This window comes from Scheffersomyces xylosifermentans, assembly GCF_036884685.1.
Source record: "Scheffersomyces xylosifermentans strain CBS 12540 chromosome Unknown RJT20scaffold_3, whole genome shotgun sequence".
NCBI classification, from domain to species: Eukaryota; Fungi; Ascomycota; class Pichiomycetes; order Serinales; family Debaryomycetaceae; genus Scheffersomyces; species Scheffersomyces xylosifermentans.
Genome location: NW_027042941.1, coordinates 704484 through 725954, shown reverse-complemented (window position 1 = coordinate 725954; position 21471 = coordinate 704484). Strand labels below are relative to the sequence as shown.

General features: G+C 41.3%; 7 protein-coding genes across 7 annotated transcripts; 4 read left to right on the top strand and 3 right to left on the bottom strand. All coding sequences in view use genetic code 12, as the record gives it.

Annotated features, from left to right (window-relative positions):
* The first annotated feature begins 508 nt into the window (after positions 1-508).
* On the top strand, positions 509-2864 carry PRK1 (serine/threonine protein kinase). Its single transcript, XM_064916869.1, has one exon. The coding sequence runs from the start codon at positions 565-567 to the stop codon at positions 2800-2802; it is 2238 nt and encodes a 745-aa protein (XP_064774933.1). The 5' UTR covers positions 509-564; the 3' UTR covers positions 2803-2864.
* On the bottom strand, positions 2865-5770 carry HDA1 (histone deacetylase). Its single transcript, XM_064916868.1, has one exon. The coding sequence runs from the start codon at positions 5634-5636 to the stop codon at positions 2973-2975; it is 2664 nt and encodes an 887-aa protein (XP_064774932.1). The 5' UTR covers positions 5637-5770; the 3' UTR covers positions 2865-2972.
* A 1433-nt stretch (positions 5771-7203) lies between these two features.
* RJT20DRAFT_1445 (uncharacterized protein) lies at positions 7204-8160 on the top strand (the record flags this gene model as incomplete). The annotated part of the gene is made up of 1 exon (XM_064918736.1): positions 7204-8160. The coding sequence occupies one exon, from the start codon at positions 7204-7206 to the stop codon at positions 8158-8160; it is 957 nt and encodes a 318-aa protein (XP_064774931.1).
* A 100-nt stretch (positions 8161-8260) lies between these two features.
* RJT20DRAFT_126925 (rRNA-binding ribosome biosynthesis protein) lies at positions 8261-9253 on the top strand. Its single transcript, XM_064916867.1, has one exon. The coding sequence runs from the start codon at positions 8350-8352 to the stop codon at positions 9151-9153; it is 804 nt and encodes a 267-aa protein (XP_064774930.1). The 5' UTR covers positions 8261-8349; the 3' UTR covers positions 9154-9253.
* RJT20DRAFT_126924 (uncharacterized protein) lies at positions 9254-12426 on the bottom strand. Its single transcript, XM_064916866.1, has one exon. It carries the CDS (start codon positions 12403-12405, stop codon positions 9283-9285), a length of 3123 nt encoding a protein of 1040 aa, XP_064774929.1. The 5' UTR covers positions 12406-12426; the 3' UTR covers positions 9254-9282.
* A 672-nt stretch (positions 12427-13098) lies between these two features.
* On the bottom strand, positions 13099-16137 carry RJT20DRAFT_134159 (protein kinase; the record flags this gene model as incomplete). The annotated part of the gene is made up of 1 exon (XM_064918281.1): positions 13099-16137. The coding sequence occupies one exon, from the start codon at positions 16135-16137 to the stop codon at positions 13099-13101; it is 3039 nt and encodes a 1012-aa protein (XP_064774928.1).
* Positions 16138-19391: 3254 nt separating this feature from the next.
* RAD51 (recombinase) lies at positions 19392-20717 on the top strand. The gene has a single exon (XM_064916865.1). It carries the CDS (start codon positions 19424-19426, stop codon positions 20477-20479), a length of 1056 nt encoding a protein of 351 aa, XP_064774927.1. The 5' UTR covers positions 19392-19423; the 3' UTR covers positions 20480-20717.
* The last annotated feature ends 754 nt before the right edge of the window (positions 20718-21471 follow it).

The following is a 21471-nucleotide window of genomic DNA, read 5'->3' as shown; positions in this document are numbered from 1 at the left end:
AAAATGATGAATATCGCTAACAACTATGACAAGAAAAGATGGAAAGCAACAGCAAACTGATAATTTCTGCAGCAGATTCCAAACCTGATGTGCTCTTCTATCTCATAGCAATCTGAGACTTACTTTTCAATTTACTTTCTATCTCTTTCCTACTAGCCACGAAATTACGAGGTCTCTGGGCTCACAACTGCTTATAATCTAACGATGACATGCACAATAACTAAACCCATTTCCTTCTCGTACAAAACGAAGTCTGAATCATGAAAAGTTATAGATACATTCTTCCAGTCATCGAAAGAGTCGGACCTATTACTTTAACTCTCAACTTTTCAGGATATATATCAAAGACAACTCAACCCCATTCCCCCCACTCACTTAGCTGCAAATATACTCTCCGCAGCATCTCAAATATTGCACGTGAGTGATCTCGTGACTTCGATGTGTAACACACAACCAAATTGATCAACCACCTTCACTACTCAGCAGTTGTCCATAGCCACCTTCATAAGTCAGAACCAATTCGAGTCTCGGGAGCAGAAGCAGCAAGATAAACTATCTCCAGCAATGCCTGTGCCGCCTCCCAACGCTTATCAGCCTGGGACTAAGCTCACTGTTGGGTCACATTCTATCACAATCATCAAGTACATCTCTGAAGGAGGTTTCGCTCATGTCTACACATGTAACATTGAGCCGGCTTTTCGAGGCCTGAACTTGGCCTGTCTCAAGAGAGTGGCAGTTCCATCCAAGTGGCAGTTGAGTCTTCTCAGAATGGAAGTCGACTCAATGAGACGGTTACGGGGAAACAAGCACATAGTATCGTATATCGATTCTCATGCTCTGCGGATGGGCAGTAGTGTTAACGGCAGCGCCAACTCGAAAGAACAACAGTATGAGGTGTTCTTACTCATGGAATACTGTGAGAATAATGGGCTTATCGATTACATGAATACTCGTTTGGTGAACAAACTCACCGAGAAAGAGATCATTGACATCATGTACCAGGTAACAATAGGTGTTGCTATGTGTCACAACCTTAGACCACCACTTATCCATAGAGACATCAAGATAGAAAACGTTCTCATCGATAGAGATGGAGTATACAAGCTCTGTGACTTTGGTTCCGCTGTTCCTTATATACCAGCACCCAAAACAGCAGCTGAAATTCTGACAATACGAGAGGATATCATGCAGCATACAACACCTCAATATAGAGCACCAGAGATGATAGACCTCACCAAAGGCTTTCCGATTGATGACAAACTGGATATTTGGGCTCTTGGTTGCTTTCTCTACAAATTATGCTACTACACCACTCCTTTCGAGCTGCCTAACCATGGTTCTCTTCAAGAAATGGAACAACTGATTTTAAATTGTTCCCAGACCCTTAGATTCCGGGATGCTCCAGGGCTGATGTTCTCACACCGTATGAAGAACATCATCAAGTGCTGCCTTAGACCAGATCCAAGAAGAAGACCAAATGCTATTCAATTGCTCGGAGAAATAGTCTCTATGAGAGGAGATACTGTTGTACCAGATGTTATTCCGTATAGCGTTAAGGAGCACATGCGTATCAGCTTCAGCAATAGTGCCAACAGCTCAAATAGTAGCAGTGAAGAAGGTCCAATTATTTCTTCAATCCCTGTCAGAGCAAAGAAAGACGATGAATTACTTGTTAAACCTGTATCAGTCAAAGTTCAATCAGCCTTCAATATGAGCTCTTCTAAATCCCCTGATCCTTTTGCATCAATTGATAAGTCTAAATTATTGCTGTCATCTTCAGGAAGAGGTGGCCCAATTCCGAGACCAAAATCAACATACATTCCTCCTCACACAACGGACATGGGCTACTCTGGTAGTAACAACCGCCCATTGAGTGTCTTTGCGGACGAAAATGTATATAAACATGCCAACAAGTCCACATCTGCCATCAAGGATTATATACAGAGCCAGTTGAGTGGAAATGAAAGTGTTACCGTTGGTAGAAGAAGCTTTGAAAGCAACAAGCTGGACACACTTGAGTTCTTGAGATCTAAGGAAGAAACTTCTCGAAACGATACAGGAGGTAGTATAAAGGCTGCTTTTGGTCACTTCCGCAAGATAAGCACTGGAAACAACTCATATAATGGCACACAGAGCCCAAACAATACAGGCGGAAATGGTAACAAGCTAAGCAAAAGGCAAAGCATAAAGAAGATTTTGACTGGAGGAAACGGTAATAGAAGAGTCAGTGCGGAAACACAAGAGGACTACTTGCGTGTTCCAGAAGACAAACAGCCCAAAAAATTATCAATCCAAAAGAGAGTACAAATGTTGAATAAAAGTAAAGAGTCTGTTCAAAAGACTGCACTGGGATACGGTAAGTATACCGATTCGAAGGCCTCTGAAGATATTGAGGCTATAAATGCAGAGCTATCGTCTACGTCGTCTAGGTCATCTGTAGAGGAAATAACGATCCCCAAGAGGACGCACAAATCCGCTAATAGCAATCACAGCAGCATCAAGATGACAAGCGGTAACAGCCATAGCTCTCATAGTTCACGCAAACATGGACCACCCAAGGTACCATTCAGTTTGTCTTCGCATGCTCCGAAGTCAGAAAAGCACCTTCCAGCAGTTGTTGTAACGAAACACGCACTTAAAAAGTCATCAAAGGGTCCGCCACCAAAACCCAAGAAGCCAACATACTTAAAGAGTTCTGATCCAAAGCCAGAACGAAGACTAAGTAACTCGAGCGATATCTCACTTCCTGACGTTGATGATCTCGAAGAACTGTTTTCCAAACGATTTCCCAGTTATGTATAAATGTCCATCTATAGTCTTTTCCCTCTAAATAATACTAAGCGGAGTATAAGTAGATGTTGTAATTCGTCCATGAGTTTAGTCTCTTATACATTAATGTTTCTTTAAATAAGGTGTATAATACAGTATATAAGATAATCGTACAAACAATTAGTCCATAATTGATAGTTCCACTAGTTGCTGCTATCGCTGCTAGAGTACTCCTCAATAGAGTCCAAAATGAAATCCACTCCCTCGTCAAATCTCTCATTAATGATATCATATAAACCGTCGACAGATGCCTTTAACACTCTCCCAAACTTCCTTCTCGGTCTCTTACTGCTATCCTCAGTATTGTTCGCCTCGGCTGGCCCATAACTGGTTCTTGCAGTTCCATTCAGACTTACCCAACATGGGTTCAAGCAACTGGTAAAAATGACAGAGTTTTGATAATACCAATCAACCATAGATTCGTCCATGACTGGAATTAAGGCCTTCAAGTTGGATCTATTCACGAATACAACAGTTCCCTTGACGAGGTCTTTAATCTCTTGTGAAGGACGCTTACCGTACAAATGAACAATTGCCTGATATGCGTCACCAAAGCCTACAAAAACCAACTTCTTCAACTGTGAAAAATAAGCCAAGTAATTATCCCAGATGTATAACAAGAGTTCTTGCGCGAAGAATGTTGGATTGTACGTAGAGGCCTGGGAGGAGGCAGAGCCTACAGGAATCGGCAATTGGAAAGAGGGCACATTGATGTCAATATATCCAACTTTCTCCTTTGACTCGCTGCCACCAATTTCCTTATTCATCTTTTCCATTATCTGTACCAAAGGGTGTTCCAATATCACAGATGAATTGCCTTCTATGTTTCCATTAAGAGGATTAATGTTCGCCCAAATCTCAGGAGGATCATGAATAGTAATAACAATAACCGAGCAATCATGAACATCCGGGCTGGCAATGATAATATCATCCAAGTGAGAAGGTAAATCTGTTGTGAAAACTCCGTTTTTTTCTCCGTTTTCAGTAGAATTTGATATTATCGGTATGTTTACAAACGAGTATTTGTTGAAGAGATCATTGTACTGGTTGGCTCTGACAGGATCTGCTATATTGACTAATTGGTAACCGTTTCCGTCTCCAGCCAAATCGTACACGTCATCAAAAGACGCACTAGGGATGCCATGGCGCAATGATTTCCAGTACTTGGACTGGATCTTCACCACTTCATCAACGACTTCGATGGTTTCCAAGTGAGGTTGTTCAGATATGGTATTCTCGGGTGGTTCACCAACTAGAACTTTTGCAACACCGAGGGCGCTTTTGCTTATAGAATCCAAGTTGTACCCACCTTCCAATATGACAGCAAGTTTTCCCTTAGCAACACCTTTAAGTAAATGGGTCATATACCCGTAACCAGCCGGAGTTACATGACATCCACCGATGATATCACCATCAGCTGCATCGAAACCAGAACTGACAATCACGAGATCAGGATCAAATTCGAGAATTACAGGAATAATCACTTTATTAAATGCATAAATGTAATCCCCGTCATGCATTCCCTGACTTCTCCATGGTATATTTATGTTGAACCCTTCACCTTGATTTTCTCCAACTTGATCAGAGTTACCATACTTCGTACCTGGATAGAAACGACCATTGTCATAGCAATGGAGTGATATGTAAAGTACTCTAGGGTCATCGTAGAATGATTTTTGTGTACCATTACCGTGGTGGATATCCCAGTCCACTATCACAATCTTACGAACCGACTCGGGATAGGACTTCAAAATGTTCTTTGCTGCAACTGCTACATTGCTGAAAAGACAGAATCCACCAGGTGTGTCTGGCTCAGCATGGTGTCCGGGTGGTCTTACAATTGCCAATGAATTTTTTACACGGCCCTCGACCACAGCCTTGCACGCCTCTATAGATCCACCACAAGAAAGTTTAGCTGAGAGATACGAGTCATTGTTGACATAAATCGAGTCTCCTTTCTCTGTTTCCTCTAGCAAGCGTTCCCTGGTCATTGTTTCTGTAGATTGTATGAACTTTAGGTGACTCTCAGAGTGCACTTCCAAGATTTCCTCTGCGGTGGCTTCTCTGATCGGAATCTTGACCATTAGAGGTCCGATATCTTCCACGCCTGAAAGTGACACATCCTGAATTAACCCTGCCTCTGCAAGTTTCTTATAAATTCTGTAGATACGACGCGGGTCTTCTGGATGGGGATCAATATATTCGAAATAAGATGTGAAGATTTTAGCATGGTATCTCATTCTAACATCGTAGACGAGCCCAGTTTTCAAGGGGCTATAGAATAGATGTGGAACCGTCGGAGGGACGACCACAATATTGGGAGTGGTGGCCTTGACACCGTTTGATTGTTTTTTAATTTCTTTGTCGCTGGAAACTACCTCTGGAAGGGACTCATTATTTACGGGGCTTTCTGAGGATTCAGCCACCTTGACATCTTCTGTAGCAGCTAGTAATTCATTACCTATGTCTGGGACTTTTTCTTTATCTATTTCCTCGAGTTTCACCGTTGTTTCTTGATTCGAAGGCTCTTGTGCCAACTTGTGGATATCTTTTTCCACTTTGAAGTGAGAAATGGTGGTATCGTCCTCTTGAGTTGCTGGAGTGTCGATTTTTAATCTTTTGTAGTCACCGTTGGTTGACACAATCTTTCCAGAGTCCACACCTCCTTGTGAATGTAATTCGGCACTCTCCGGGGCCGTTTCGCCGTTTTCAATATGTTGGTCATGGACAGACGCATTTTCCAGCGTCGGCTCTAATGGCCGTTTCTTCGGAAGCTCATCCTGCGGTTTGGTCAGTTCTTCGGCCATAGCGATTGAAGGAAACGAGAAGTTGATTATGCTGACGGAGTCCTATTGCCAGTGCTGCCTTAATTGTCTACGCTAGCACCTAGTCACGTCTAAGCTACAAATACACTAATGACGTCAAAGACAGAGAAGTCGTAAACTCAAAAATTTCTTTAGTCGAGATTGACAACATTCACAAGCTGCACAGGTTGAGAACCTGCAGAAAATGCCGTTTGTGGATAAGAACCAGGAGAGTGAGACCAAATGTGAAGTGAGAGAAAGTGACAGAAGTGAGAGAAGTGAGAGAAGGGTGAGGAATGAAGATAGAGAGAGAGATAGAGAGAGAGAGAGGGTTATGTAAGAGAGTGGTTGATGTTATGTGTTCATTACGTAAGCAGGTGTCAATCCGGGACTCGTATATTGTTTGGTGTTCTGTGATATATTATGTTATGTGTGTGTGAAGTGTGAAGTCTGTGAAGTGTGTCCGTGAAGGATGCTTCTTATGGGTGGATGGATATATAGTATGGTAGTATATATACTATGATATTATAGTAAGTGATTGGATGTTATATATTGATATGTATACATTATTATGGTAAGTGGTTTGGATGCTATATATTTCTGTATAAATTAGTATGGTAAGTTTGTCGGATGTTACGTGCTCATTTACACAGAACTGTACTCATGTTACAGTGTTTGTGTGGTATTTGCTAATTGAGCATATGCCTGCTCAGCGTTGTACCTTACCACTAAAACCCACTATTGGGAAAAATGTGTTCCATTTGACTGTTCATTGTCGCAGTTAATTAAGTGACAACTCAATTATAGTTTAGCCACTACCGAGCGCTCTCTTAAGCGGAAAGAACTGGAAAATCTCATGTGGGTTCTAGACCCTCCTTGACGGGACACTGTGCTATTCACCCACCAACAACGACCGTCAGCCATGACGAAGCATTAATGTTTCCTAAAGTTTTATAAAATGCTTCAATGTTGGCATCCTGTGTGAGCTGCCGCATCTAGTGTTACCCACTTGTTAACTATAAAGTAGTTGATTGAAATTCACTGTGTATTATAAATAATTCCGAGGGAATAAGAGAATTTCAAGAGACCCATTCACCACGATCCATTTTTATTAATCTCTAATCTCCATGGTGACCACAGAGACTTCAGTTTCCTCTCAAAAAGTCCTATATGCTCAATGGAGAATCAGATATAATTTTGAAATAATAAACTCTCTAGATGCAAAAAATGACTTGCTCATAAAAATTTGGCGTGGAGTCCTCCAAGCTGTTACAGACGCAACATAACTAGCCAGAGGCATCATGGCTACTTCAGTTCAAAGTTAACTTTTGAAAAATATTTCAGCACTTTATAATATTTCAACACTGTATATGTGCTCCATTCTACAAATGCAATAGCAGCAAGAGAGACAGCACCGAAATGACTCAGATACTTCTATTATTACGGATGTTGTTTATATATGAAGGACCGCGTTGTAGATCAATCTAAGCAGCCTGTTTGTGTGTAATCAGAGAGTGAAAAATCACAATTTATATAAGCATCCACCTATTCTGAAAAGCTAATACCAACAATGTCCTTGTTGGTTCCGAACGTAAGAGATCATGCTGACGCACACGAAGATCTTGACCAAGATGAACTCTATTACGAGAGTAGGGATAAGTTGAAAAACCTGAGCACTTCAAAGGCCAACTTTCCATCACCATTACCATGGGATTTTGAGCCTGTCCGGGGGTTCTTCAGACAGACATCCGAGGAAACCAACGATATGGCGTTCAACTATGCATCCGAAGACTTTGGTATATTAAAACCTTGGGATCAGATCATTGACGAATTGGCTTCCTTGAATAGTACCGCCCCAGAAAACGTACAGTACAAATTGCTCTTTTTGGCACGCCATGGCCAAGGCTGGCATAACATTGCCTCTCAGAGATATCCTAAAGAAGAATGGTTTAGCAAGTGGCGCTATTTAGGTACCGATGGGGAGGTAACCTGGGGTCCCGATGCCAAATTGACTGATCTTGGGAAAGCACAAGCCAAAGAGAACTGCCAGGTGTGGAGTTCGCAGCTTTCAAAGGGAGCACCCCTTCCCTCAAAATTCTATGTTTCCCCATTACTGAGGTCGATAGATACACTTCAGCTTACTTGGGAAGGGAAGCCAATACCAAGACCCCTTGTCATTGAGGATTTAAGAGAAACAATTGGTATTCATCTATGCCACCAGAGGTTACTGAAGTCGCAGCTTGAGAAGAATTATCCACAGCTCGATTTCGATTCAGACTTCCCAGGAACTGACGAATTGGCAGAAAAATATTCAAAGACGAGAGAAGCGTTGCATGAGCAATTTCTCCGTGTCGATGGTGTTCTACAGAGGCTTTTTGACCAAGATGATGGCTCCGTAATCTCCATCACTTCACATGCTGGCACAATAAGGTCCTTCATCACAGTAATCGGACACAGAAAATTTACCATCCCCACAGGCGGAATGATACCAATTGTTGTCAAGGGCACTAGAAAACAATCTTTATAGACTTATAGAATATAAATTAGAATCTGAATAGAACTAACAATATATAATAACCAACAAGCCTAAGTATCCATATTTTGCAATTTGGTCTATGTGCAGTCTGCTGAAATTTTATATTTAGAGTTGTCTCATCTCATATAGAAGATTATCAATGATGGTTCTTTCTAACAATAGCATAACCGTATAAGCAAGATGAGGCAAAAGAGGGCCAAAGCATACAAGAGACAGATGAATGTGTATCTCCACACTTTCAAGTTCAGAGAACCATTCCAGACCATAGTGGATAGTGAAATAGTGCTAAACTGTGAGAAGGCATCGTTTGATATAGTGAAAGGTTTGAACAGAACAATTCAAGGCGAAACAAAGCCTATGATAACACAATGTTGCATGCAAGCCTTGTATGACTCTAAGAATCAGAGTGCGATAGATATCGCGAAGAAGTTCGAAAGACGTCGTTGTAACCATCGTGAAGCAATCGATCCCGTGGAATGTGTTCTATCCATTGTAGACATTAAAGGAGAGAACAAGCATAGATATGTGGTTGCTGGCCAGAATTATGACTTGAGAATCAAGTTGAGAAGAGTTCCCGGAGTTCCTCTTATTTTTATGAACAGATCTGTTATGGTTATGGAGCCTATGTCACAAGCTACTGCCAGAGCTACTGAGATCTTTGAGAGGAAGAAATTAACGAAAGGCTTGAATGATGCCAAGTACGCAGGTGTTGCAAATGACGAAGAAGAAAAGAATGAAAAAGGAGAAGAAAACCCACAATCTAAGAAGAGAAAAGGTCCAAAGGGCCCTAATCCCTTGAGTGTAAAGAAAAAGAAAACCGAGCAAAAGACCACCGCAGCCAAGGGAGAATCCGGTGAGAAAAAGCCCAGAAGAAAGAGAACACATAAAAAGGTAGAAGATGGCGAAAGTACTACAGGCGACGGAAATGACAAGAATGGGGAAGAACAGAATACAAATGAGGTAGCTTCCGAAGAGAAGCATTGAGCTGTATAGTGGTTAAGCTCCTATGTTCATTTAACCAAAAAGATGCATAATAGAAACTAATATTGATAATGTACAGTAATTTTAGAATATAATAAATATAAATAATGCATATCTAATGCTGAAGCTTCTTTACGCTTCTATTTGGGCACTATCATCATTGAGAACTTCAAATCCATTTGAGTGTCTACTCAATGGATGAGGTGTGGGTTCTCTAGAAGGTGTGCTCGATGTTCCTTCAATTTTTAAAATATATGCTGCTTCGTCATCAATATAGCATAATTTGCAGTCGAAAGCTAAAGATTTCTCACGAACAACCTTGCGAAAGGTCTTTGCCAACAAGTACAATTCGTTTTCTTCTTCAAGTGAAATATTCTGGAAAGATGCTTCAGAATAGAACACGAAGGTGGAATCCTTGATCCACTGGAAGACTGGATACTTCACATGTGATCCATTTACGTAATTTGATAATTCTCTCTCCAAGTCATCTTTGACAATTCCAAAAAAGACATCTTGAATTACAATAGCGTTATAATAATGCAGTTCGATATCTTTCTGTTTTATCTCAGATGCTTTATTGGCTTCATTAATTAGTTCCTTCTTATGGATGATCGCCCTTCCTACGGTCATTTCAGGTAGTTGAGTTACTCTGGTAATGACAATAAACACAGAACGTTTAGGCTCTTTATCCTGAGATTCAACATACAATTTAAGGGCTTCTCCAAGCTCATGGATAAAAGCTCTTTGAGGCGAAGTCATTGCAGGGAAATGATAAGTTCTCTTTGGAGATTTCACACCATTGTCAAGTTGGTGGTGGTAGTCTTCGACAAACAGTCGCATGATATTCTCAATCCTAGAACACCAAGTCGGTTGAGCTTCGTAGGTGGATAAAACCAACTCAGAATAAGGAATCTCTTCCTTTATAAGATCATCTTGAGTGCTTTCCACGTTGAAAGCGGCACGTAGTTCAGCATCTCTTTTGGCCTTGTCACATTCTTCATCACATTCGAGCGTGGAACCAATAGAGGAAGTGTTTTCAACAGTGCTGCCACATGGAATTTTCTTCTTGATTCTACCACACTCACAGGTTACAGATACTAGTTCAGTACAACGAGTAATATCACAGTTGGGGCTCTTTCCAACTTTATTGGCGTGACACTTCAATTGACACAAATGGGGACAGTTCTTTCTAACCTTTTTACAATATGCCAGGCAAAGAGCTGAGCTATTGTGAATATTTTCTTTGGTACATTTTGATGAGCAAGACCGTAAACATGGATGGCCACATTGTTTTGGAACAGTACAAATATTACCGCAAGAGACATTCTCTTGTGAACATAGAATTCCTGGAATATCTGACTTGAGACCACAGTTACATGTTTTAGCGACAAGTGCTGTGCACTTCGGACAACTGACGGAGTCATCATGGCACTCATGTGGCTCTCTGCGATGTCCACATTGGGTAGGTCTAATACACTGCTCGTGGCAAACGAGTTTTGTTCCACATCTAACAGGAGCAGGGATGCTTGTCTTACCACAATTACATATTAAATCATCATTAGTGGATTCCAAACACACTCCACAAGGGCCGCTGTGGCACAATGCTTCACAATAATGCTGGCCACATGGTTTCAACCTGTTACAGGTTCTAGTACAAATATGAACAGGCTCCATGGTCATTACCTCGTCATTGAAATTAGAGCGGGTGTTATTTCTAATAGCCTTCTTCTTTTGTCTTTCACGTTCCAAAGCTTCTTGCTCTGAAGGGCAACATTGCTCACGATGGTAATGCTTACGGCAACTTAACAATACTGAGCACTTATGCTTACATCGAGGAACATAGCCATCCTGGATAAACTTGCACCGGACAGTGAACACTTCGTGACCACAAGAGCACTTTATATCTTTTTTAGCGAAACACTCACATTCACCAGGGTGGCATTTAAGCAAACAACGACATCCACATGCTAACAACTTATCACAGCGAGAATTACATTCGGGAATCGGGTCTGTACACTTCGTTCTACCTTGGGCTTCCACATGTGTTTTACCACAGTAGCATGTAGCAATTTGTGACGGATCGAGTTTACAAATCTTTGTTTCTAGTGGAAGCGGTTGACAATCTAAATCATCAAAGTGTATTTTACAATTGTAGTAAACTCTGGACTTTTGCTTGCATGTTCCACCACCAATCCACGAAGATTGACCATCACAATCTAAACCCTGGCAACTCATTAAAGTCTTTTCGTGGCACTTCAAGGTCAAGTTCTCCTTGCCACAGTAGCATTTTATGGTTAAGGTTTCTTCACAAACTCCGCAGAATCCAGAGTGACATCCTCGTTTACAGTCATGACCCAAGTCACATACTGTGACTCCACACGGAGTCTCACATTCCCATCCTTTCTTATAAGGAGTGATCAAGCACGGCAATTGTCTTGCTTCTTTACCACATTGACATTTCATTAATGGGCCCATAGCTCCACACATAGGATGAGCTCCAGGATGACATATTGAACTACACGAGTGGATGCATCCCTCGTACTTGCTGTTACAAGAATTTCCACAACTGAATGGAATTAGGGATGGCTGAGGATTTTGTACTTTACCACACCAACAAGTAAACCGCGATGGAATCTTCTTCGTGGCAACATTACAAGCTGGACACCGCCATTCTTTGCTTGTCTTGTCAGTAGAAGAGCCTCTTTGAGCCCAATCCTTGATACAGTCAAGATCGTATACACGGTAACAACTCTCACAGGACCATATTTTGGAGTCCAGGTCGATTTCACCAGTGCAAACAAGACAGACATAAGTTCCGTCTTGGATCTCTCTAATAATAGTAGACGAAAGGGTTCCGTCATTAAAGTCTTCGTTGTCCGAGTCATCTAAATCGTCTGAATCATAGTTGTCTGGAGAAGACTGCTGCTCAAGGTCTACCTCGTCTATTTCATCGATAGAAACATCGTTTTCAGTTTCTGCTTCTGTTTCTTCCTTTAAATCTGACTTTATTTCTTCATCTTGAAGAAACTCCTCCTCTTTCTTTTCTTCTTTATCTGTCTCTGCGTCCTCTGCCGAATCGCTGCTTATGTTCTGTTGATGGGATCTCTCGTTCTCTGAACCGGACCCATCTGGAACAACAATCTCAGCGGTCTTCTCAGTCAGCGGTGCTAGAGCTCTTTTTTCTTCTTGATACTCTGTTGCATTCTCAAGTACTTGCGGGGGATCTGGGTCCCCCGGATCTAGCAGTTCACTCATACTGACCTTGTATCTTTAACTTGTTAATCCAGAAAAGAAAGGAAAGGAAAGGAATTAGTCATAATGAAATCTATTTTTCAGTCGCAAAAAATTATGCGATAAGAATTTAGATGCGAAAAAACGATTTTAGTGCCGTGTGGAGCAAACACAGAGAGTTAATGAGAGTTAATGAGAGTTAAGGAGAGTTAAGGACAGTTATGGAGAACTATGAGTAGGAATAGATGTCGGTGGGATATTTATTGTTTATGGAAAGAATGTGGAAGAGGATAGTCTAGGAAGATTGGTCTAGGAATACTAGCTGTCACCTTGAAATCCGTAGTTAAGTTTTATATTTCATAGGTTAGTTTTAACGTAGCTTCTGTATCCACCTATGGGTGTATGAGCTAACTACAATTGGAAGTCTTGAACAGAATATGCATTACTAACATTGATAAGCGAAGGCTCAAAAAAATTTGGACATTATATAGAAATACATAGGCTACCCAACAAGGACATAAAATATTAAAGCAGCAGAGCGTGAAGTAAAAGTACAAGCATTTAGTTCAATCAAACAGCAACCTTCTGAAGTTGTAATGGGCTTCAGCACAAATATGAAACAGGAAATCAAGCACGTTATGATGCTGAGACGTCTGGAGTGACGGCTCATAAATTAAGAGTAGAAATATACATTTCGAAGGAATAAACATTTGTCATTCAACTGATTCTGACACTTCTTCTTTTGAAGAAGTCCATGACTTTTCTAGCGGCACTGGCTTCTTTTCCATTAGCAGTACTACTTGTGGAAATAGAAATAGATGATCTCTTAGAATGAGATGACGAGCTTGAGTTGATTCTCTTCTGATCCTTCGATGACTTCGCAACGTTGGCCTCTGATGATGGCTCAAGAATCTTCTTAACTGGGACCGGGTTGCTGTCATGGGACGTGTTTGTGATAGTATTAACAGCAGTGGAGTTCGAAAGTGACGACACGTTAGATGTTGAAGAGTTGTAGGTACTGTAAAAAGAAAGCAAGGAAAATCTGTTTCTTTTCTTCAGTTCCTTGTTCTCTTTATAGTATTCCTTGTCACGAGCTGCCGAAAGCGAAGATTCTTTTCTTGAGTGGGTGCTACCTGTACGCTCAGGGCCTCTGGAGCCTCTCAATGGAGCGGATACCGCAACATCGATAGGCTTGACAGACTCGGGGTACTTCTCTTGAATTACGTTCTCCAACGGGCAGAATTTCTCGATAGAGTCGGAGTCAGCGCCAGCTACTGTTGTATCACTTGTGTTTTGCCCTTCTGCATCTTGCATTTCAACATCTTTATTCTCCTTTTCGTCTTCTTTCTCTTCACCCTTCGATGATGGGGATGTTTGGGTGTCAAAGATTGGCAGTTGATTGATCTGTGGAGTGCCATCGCTCTGCAATTGTTGCAGCTGTTGGAACAGTTTCAATTCTAATGTGTCAATCTTGTCCTCTAAATAACTCAAAACTGAGTTTCTCTTATTCGTAGGATCTGGCGAGTTACTAGAAGGAACAACGGTGTCATTGCTTAACACGCCATTAACGTGTACATGCGTGACCACAGAGTTTCTTCTAGAATTATTGGCTGTCCTTGGAGATCTTCCAACTGGTGAGCCACAAGAACTGGCCATTTCTGAAGAGGTTTCGGATACTGGTGAGGCCTTTGTTGGGGACGTCGAGAGAAATTGGGGCATAGGGAGATTAGTAATAGGCGAAGGCATCTTGATGTAATCTAATAACACAGAAGAGCCCGAACCAGCTCCATTGAAGCCAGAGTTAGACATAAGTGAAGATGTCATTGATGATGGGTGATAGGAAGTTGGACGAGGCTTTTTGTGTGAGTGAGGGAGCCTGCTAGGAGATGAAGTTCCCAGGTGGATACCAGGAGATTGTGAAGATGGAGGAAGAAGTCCACAGAAGTTGTTGTTTTGACTAGGTGAAGGGGTAGTACCATTTCCACTTATATGGGCAATGATCGATTCGTTTTGCTGAGGCTTTGTTGGACTCTCGACAATGGTAGATATGACACTACCGGTATATGTTGTCGTGGCTCTCTGTGATGGCGTTGAATAGTGATAGTTCTTATTGTTTGAAGAAGTGGTTGGTGGTGGGGGCGATGCAAAGAGAGGTTGGCTAAGTGAGTCGCCAGAAATAGAATTACGGTTAGTGCCATTATTCTCATTTACCACCGCCTTGAGTGCAATGCTGGCCGAGGGGTAAGGATTCGATATGGAGGCAGATTTGACATGGCGAGATTTGGTAGGAGAAGGTGATGATCTTGCGGACGCATTGATGTCAGAAACATTGACGTAACTACTATTTGGGTTGGTGTTGTTGGCAGTAGTGTAGTTACTGGAATCCGTGTTGAGTTTAGGCAATGCCACTGCGTTAGCCAACGACGAGGATATCGAAGGTGACGAGTATAACTGCGATGAGATGCTAGTGGAGGAGTAAGATCTTGAGTGACCAGTGTTTCCATTAACAGTGTTTGCTGTGTTAGCATGGTTCTGCACTGGGGTATAAGCACTCACAGCTATGCTACTTCCGCTGCTGCTGAGACCCATAGTTCCTCCCATCAAAGAGGAACTGTTAGTTCTTTCGTTAATCATTGAGAATCTCTTCATGGATGCAGAAGTTCCATTTGCGCTAGCGCTGGCAGAACTAGAACCACTTGAAGGTAAGTTCTCCTTATGAATTCTATCCCATTCTGGTTGCCTAATGGACAACAAGTTAGCGTATGGGCTCAACCAAGGGTGGTTACGAATATCATTGATATTGATTCTTTTCCTAGGGTCTGGGACTATAATCTTCCGCAACAAATCTCTAGCGAGTGGAGACACATATTCAGGAAATGTCAAAGGAGACTTGCAGATGTAGTGGTACAACTTAACTATATCAGAGCCATCTTCATTTTCTGGATCATCGTCAAAGGGTAAGTAGCCACTCAACATTGCATAAAGAATGACACCAAGTGACCATATGTCCACCTTTCTACCTTCGTACGGCGATTGTGTTAAGACTAATTCTGGAGCTGCGTAACAAGGAGAGCCACAACTAGTTTTCATCAAGTCGTTCTTATCTCTATTGTATGAGTTAACAAAGCCGAAGTCTGAAATTATGACGTTCTTGTGTTTGTCAAGCAACAAATTCTCGAGCTTCAAATCTCTGTGAATAAGTCCTTTTGAGTGCATGTAGTCAACTCCACTGACTAATTGAGCAAAGAGCTTCTTGGCTACATTCTCTTTGAGATACTTATGAGTAAGGATGTAGTCGAAGAGTTCACCTCCGGATGCATATTCGAGCACTATTCCGATGTATTTTCCACTTTTCATGACTTCAACCAACGAAACAATATTGGGGTGGCTCAAAAGCTTGAGGGAGTTAATCTCACGATGAATCTTAACCTCTGAATCTGAGTCTTTAAGAATTGATGCTCTTTTAATAAGTTTAATTGCTACTTGAGATGGGTGTTTACCATCTTTACGCCAGCCTAGCTTGACTTTTCCGAATTCTCCTTCTCCTAGAGTGGATCCTAAGATATAGGCCCCAAAGCGGACCTCTCTGTGTATTCTTTTGACTGATGAAGGTGGCATTGCAGTTGAATTGCTGGACGTGTTGTATTGCAGGGATGACCTAGGGGTTGATGCAGAGCCATTTCCCGTTGAACTGATCACCTGTGGGATGTTATGATGTGTAGCAGGAGCTTGTGATACTGCAGTGAGCGACGCCATGTTGTGTAGTGTTTAATGCTAAGGTGGGGAAAGGTGCTAATGTAATTGCTGATGGGATTCTTAATAGAATATAAGAATGAGCTGTCGGTGTTCCACTATTATATGCTTCGAAGGTAGGAAATAACTAAGAAATCGATGACCTCTAAATCTGTAAAAGTTGGTATCAACTGAAAGAATGCTATAACAATTAGAAGTTGGAATCGAAAACAAAACAATTCAAGTATCTACCAAGGATAATGTAACGAGACAACAAATGGAAGATGATGACTAACCGTTGAATGGGTGTCTTCGCAACAGACAATGCAACAAGGGGACGGAAGGAGTGACTGGTAGATGACACGCAAGAAGAAAACGTTGCCAACGGGATAGGAACCAAGGGATTCTGGGGACTTGGGATGTGGACTCTAACGGTAGCCAGAGTTTTGGACAACCAACTGTTCGCGATGGTGGTTGGTATTATTGAGACGGCGTGTGCTGGCCGTAGATATTTCGGATATCAACTAGTCGTACCACAAAAGAACAAAGAACAGACGGTGTTAACTATTAAATGAATGAAAACAAGAACAACAAAAGGTTCAAAAAAAACTGCAGTCTGAACAAGAACAACAACTTCCCGCTCTCAGATGCAATTTCTAGCCTTTATAATAGAATAACCGCCCAAATTATCCTCTGTAAAACATGAAACTGGTTGTTTATTATACCATCCTATGCTGTTGGCTGTAAACACAAATTAGGAAGATTTGCAAATTGGGCGTCCTGCAAATATCGAGTATTGAGCCTGAAACAAAATAAAGAATTTCGCAGTGTTTACGTTTTGGCCGGGTTACACGACTGGAATGACTGTTTACTCGCACTCCCGAACGGGAAGTTTCGTCTACTCAACGGTGGGAATAATCGTGGAACGTACAGAAATAGTTTTGAAGGCGCACAGAAGAGAGGGAGGCTGGTGGCGAGAGAATGAGATCGAGATGGGTATTCTATAATTGAGAAATCAGGTTCGGAGCTTGGAGAGATTGTGCATTGACACAGTGATTTTGAAGTCAGCGTGGTTCCCTGCCCCCTTGCTAGCACATCGTAACGATCCTGGATCAAATTCCAGAAATCGTCAATGGGGTCCTATTGTAACATGCTGCGAAACTATTGTGCTGCGAAAGGCTCTGGCACGTGATCGCGATGGGCCCCCACAATAGAACCAGCGCAGCCACTGGCTCTTCATCAGTCCACTCGTTACTTCACGACAGGAGGCGCTCCTGACCTGTTTAGGGAACACCTGGTGCGAATACACCCCAGTTTGGGGATATTGTTGCTTACTGGCCAATGGCGTTGTCTAGTGGCCGTAGTACGGTTACTAGAAAATTTTCGTTAGTCGTCAAGTAGAGAGCGACGTTTAAACTTTCTGAAATTGGTTAAAATGGAGGTGGAAACGTACTCTGTCACCCAACTAGATCGAGCCTTTGACGCGGAGAGAAAGTAACGCTATCTCACTATTCAGAGTCTACCTGGGGTTTTTCTTATGATTGCCTTGCCTTGGTCACGGATCTCATCTCTTTTGCCAATCCTCTGCTGTCACTTCTCAAGCTCTTTCTAAATGACTTGCCGAGTAAATCCGTTGCTACATCGTGCAAAAAATATTTTGAAGGTCGCAGAAAAAATCCGGGGTGGACTAACTAACAACCATCAACATGATGATCCTTACAACTTGAAATAGTGAGGGTATTTTGACATCAGTTAAACACGGTGTTTCCATTCTGCAGCTGGCTTTGCGTTAAGAAGGGTCTAAAATTTCAGCCTACAGATAGAAGATAGTTAACTGATAGCATGCGAGCAATAAAATAGATAAGGTCACTGAGTTAGTGCGGTTGTATGGTACTGCTCGGTTGATCGTTGCCAGTTGTGGAAATGTGAAAGAATTTATCAATATTTTTGCAATTATTATCCAAAAGATACCTAAAGAAACATCCTATTTGTATTGATTTGAATTATTCCAAATTATTTCACTGGACTGGGTGGTTACCAAACGAATCACTCGGAGTTGTGGTTTAGCCATGTCATCATCTGTTAAAATTCTAACGACATCGTTTCGTTCTCCCCGTCAACTTCCAGAGTTTATCCAACGCTCGTATAGTTTTAATTTACGATATTATCTGAGTTTAGGTATTAATTAGTCAGAAAGCTTATGAAACTTTTCGGAGTTTGCTAGCAGGGTTAATAATAGCTCATTTTTAGATCATGTGTCATTCATTCTTGTTCAAGAATGTTTCAATTGTGATATGTAGTTCACTGTAATTAGCACTTAATTGTCGCATCATTTTCACGACAGCAAGATTGTGACATTGCATCAACTGGCCCTTGCATTTTCGCCGTTATGCACAGGACTAAAACATAATCATGGTTATGTATCCAACCAATGTTATGGAACAGGGAACATCTTGTAGATATTGTCCCCTGTACTATGCAATCATGGTGAAAACAGTTGCGGATTGAATCATATTTGCCCATATGCGGACGGGTCTCAAGAAAACAAGACAAGATTACCAACAGTGGCGGACTATTGACACCTTGGGCTGTTACCTACTTGAGTAGCCATCTGTAACTCAGCGACGCACTCCTTTGCCTCATTTCCCCAATTCAGTCGAATCGTAAACATGATTCATTGCATTATGTAGTTCACGTATTGCTAGGTAATCAACAGTGTTCATGGGATCTATGGAACCTCGCCAATAACAACTATCTATAAGATATTAGAATAGCCCCATAATCTTATGTAAAGCTCACCGGGCGCTAAATAGAATCTACTGGTAGGTTGCTGCCTCGAACTTTAGATCAATTATTCGAACTTTTCCAAATGTTGCATCATTTCTGAAGTTGTGTTCCCTCATAATTGAACAGAATGGTCAACTCTATTACTGCACTTGGATCATATAGTCCAAATGGTAGGTATCTACAAAACTTCTTTCATTGATTTAAGAAGCTTTTCTTTACGTCTTACTTGGGATTATATTAAAATCTTGCCCATGCATGGAAAACTGTGTTCGATTGTTTACGGAATAATAGGCCTAGCTCTTTATGCAACTCAAACGGGCTCTCACCGAAGAGTTAAAGTTATGTGTGTTACTAGTCGCAAATCCTGTTTGCGACATAGTTGACACATTTGCGACAGATGTCTGTTCTGCACACGTCTCGGATCACGAAACCAAAATAAAAACAATCCGCGTCTTTCATTTCTCGTTATTAAACATCTCGTGTATTATCATATAGTTATATAGTTTATGATAGTATAGTAGGCATGACACAGACTGAAGTAGAACATCCCACGGCGTATGGGCAACCAGATGGCCAAGACGTAGACGATGAAGAGCTTAGTGGACCATTACTTATTGAGCAGTTGGAAGGCAATGGTATAACTATAGGTGATATCAAGAAGTTAAAAGCTGATGGTTATCACACCATCGAGAGCATTGCATACACACCAAAGCGTATATTGATGAATACAAAGGGTATAAGTGAAGCCAAAGCAGAGAAGATTTCGAATGAGGCTGCTAAGGTAGTGCCCTTGGGATTCACCACTGCCAGTGAATTCCACAGTAGAAGATCAGAATTAATTTGCTTAACAACTGGCTCAAAACAGTTAGATACATTATTGGGTGGCGGTATAGAGACCGGTTCTATTACTGAGGTTTTTGGAGAGTTTAGAACTGGTAAATCACAGTTATGTCATACTCTTGCTGTGACCTGTCAGTTACCGATTGATATGGGTGGTGGAGAAGGTAAATGCTTGTATATCGATACTGAAGGTACCTTCAGACCCAACAGATTGGTCTCGATTGCAGAAAGATATGGCTTAAATGCCAATGACTGTTTGGATAACGTTGCATATGCTAGAGCTTATAACGCAGAACATCAATTCCAATTATTAAGTCTTGCAGCGCAGATGATGGCTGAATCTAGATTCTCATTACTTATAGTCGACTCTATTATGTCTCTCTATCGTACAGATTATTCTGGCCGTGGAGAATTGAGTGCACGGCAAACGCATGTTGCAAAATTCATGAGAACGTTGCAGCGTTTAGCCGATGAATTCGGTATAGCAGTAGTCATTACCAACCAAGTGGTGGCTCAAGTTGATGGTATGTCGTCCATGTACAACCCGGACCCTAAGAAGCCTATTGGTGGTAACATTATTGCTCACAGTTCAACTACACGTTTGTCTTTCAAGAAAGGAAGAGCAGAGACTAGAATTTGTAAAATCTATGACAGTCCATGTTTACCTGAAAGCGAGTGTGTTTTCGCTATCTATGAAGATGGAATTGGAGATCCAAGAGTAGAAGAAGATAAAGAGTAAGTACTCTGTAAGTCGGTGGATCATTCAGCACCGAAGCAGTGTTGCAAGGTTTCTTCAATGTTACAAGAAAGAATATATGCACAACTTGAAGTAATCCTATGCACAGCTGCCAAAATTATAATACGACATATGGCGATCCAGCCAACATAATAACCTCTCAATCTGGCCAGTTCTTTATATAGAGTCAAGTAGAGGTCTTTTGTTAGTTAATAAGTATAAATGAAATGATTTAGGAAAATACTGGTGATTGTATGTTAATTGTAGTGCTTGAAAGATGATTTTCACCAATTTCTGACCATTTTTGCAAATATGGATCAAATAATGTTACAAATTTTCTCGGCTCGACAATTCGGCATTAATTCAAAATGGAATGCACTCACTCTTTGTGTTCCTCAATTGAAAGTAGTCAATTAGTAGAAATATAAACGAGAAGCTACATAATATCTATTCATGAACACCTTCCATACGTATTTCATGATACACGAGCAAGTTATACCTTAAAGTCTCGCCTCTATACATATAACATATAATTCTCAATTACAAAAATACTCACCTCCATATGTATCCCAACTCAACCAATCTCACCCGTTATTCAACACAATCGACTCCGATTCCTTGTGACACATGCACTTCGATGACTCTTTTAGGAATTCACCATCGAAAATTTTTATCTAAACGATCAACTACGCCGTCCGGTATACAACTGTCCAATCCACCATATAAACGCTGCCTCCGTTACCCATTTGTCCTTATATGCCTTGGTACCTAGCACTATTCAGTAAGTGCGGCGTCTTAAGCCCCGCTACTCAAACAAAAGGAAAAAGCAAAAATTTTATCTTTTCCATCAGTCGGTCCGTGCACGACCCAGCACTCCTGTAAAAATATAAACCTCTCATTCCCCAAAAATTTTCGACTTGTCCAGGAATTTGTGGTAAGGAACCAGTGTAAATAGAAGCTAGCATTTAGCAAGGAGTAATTGGGCTAAATATCAG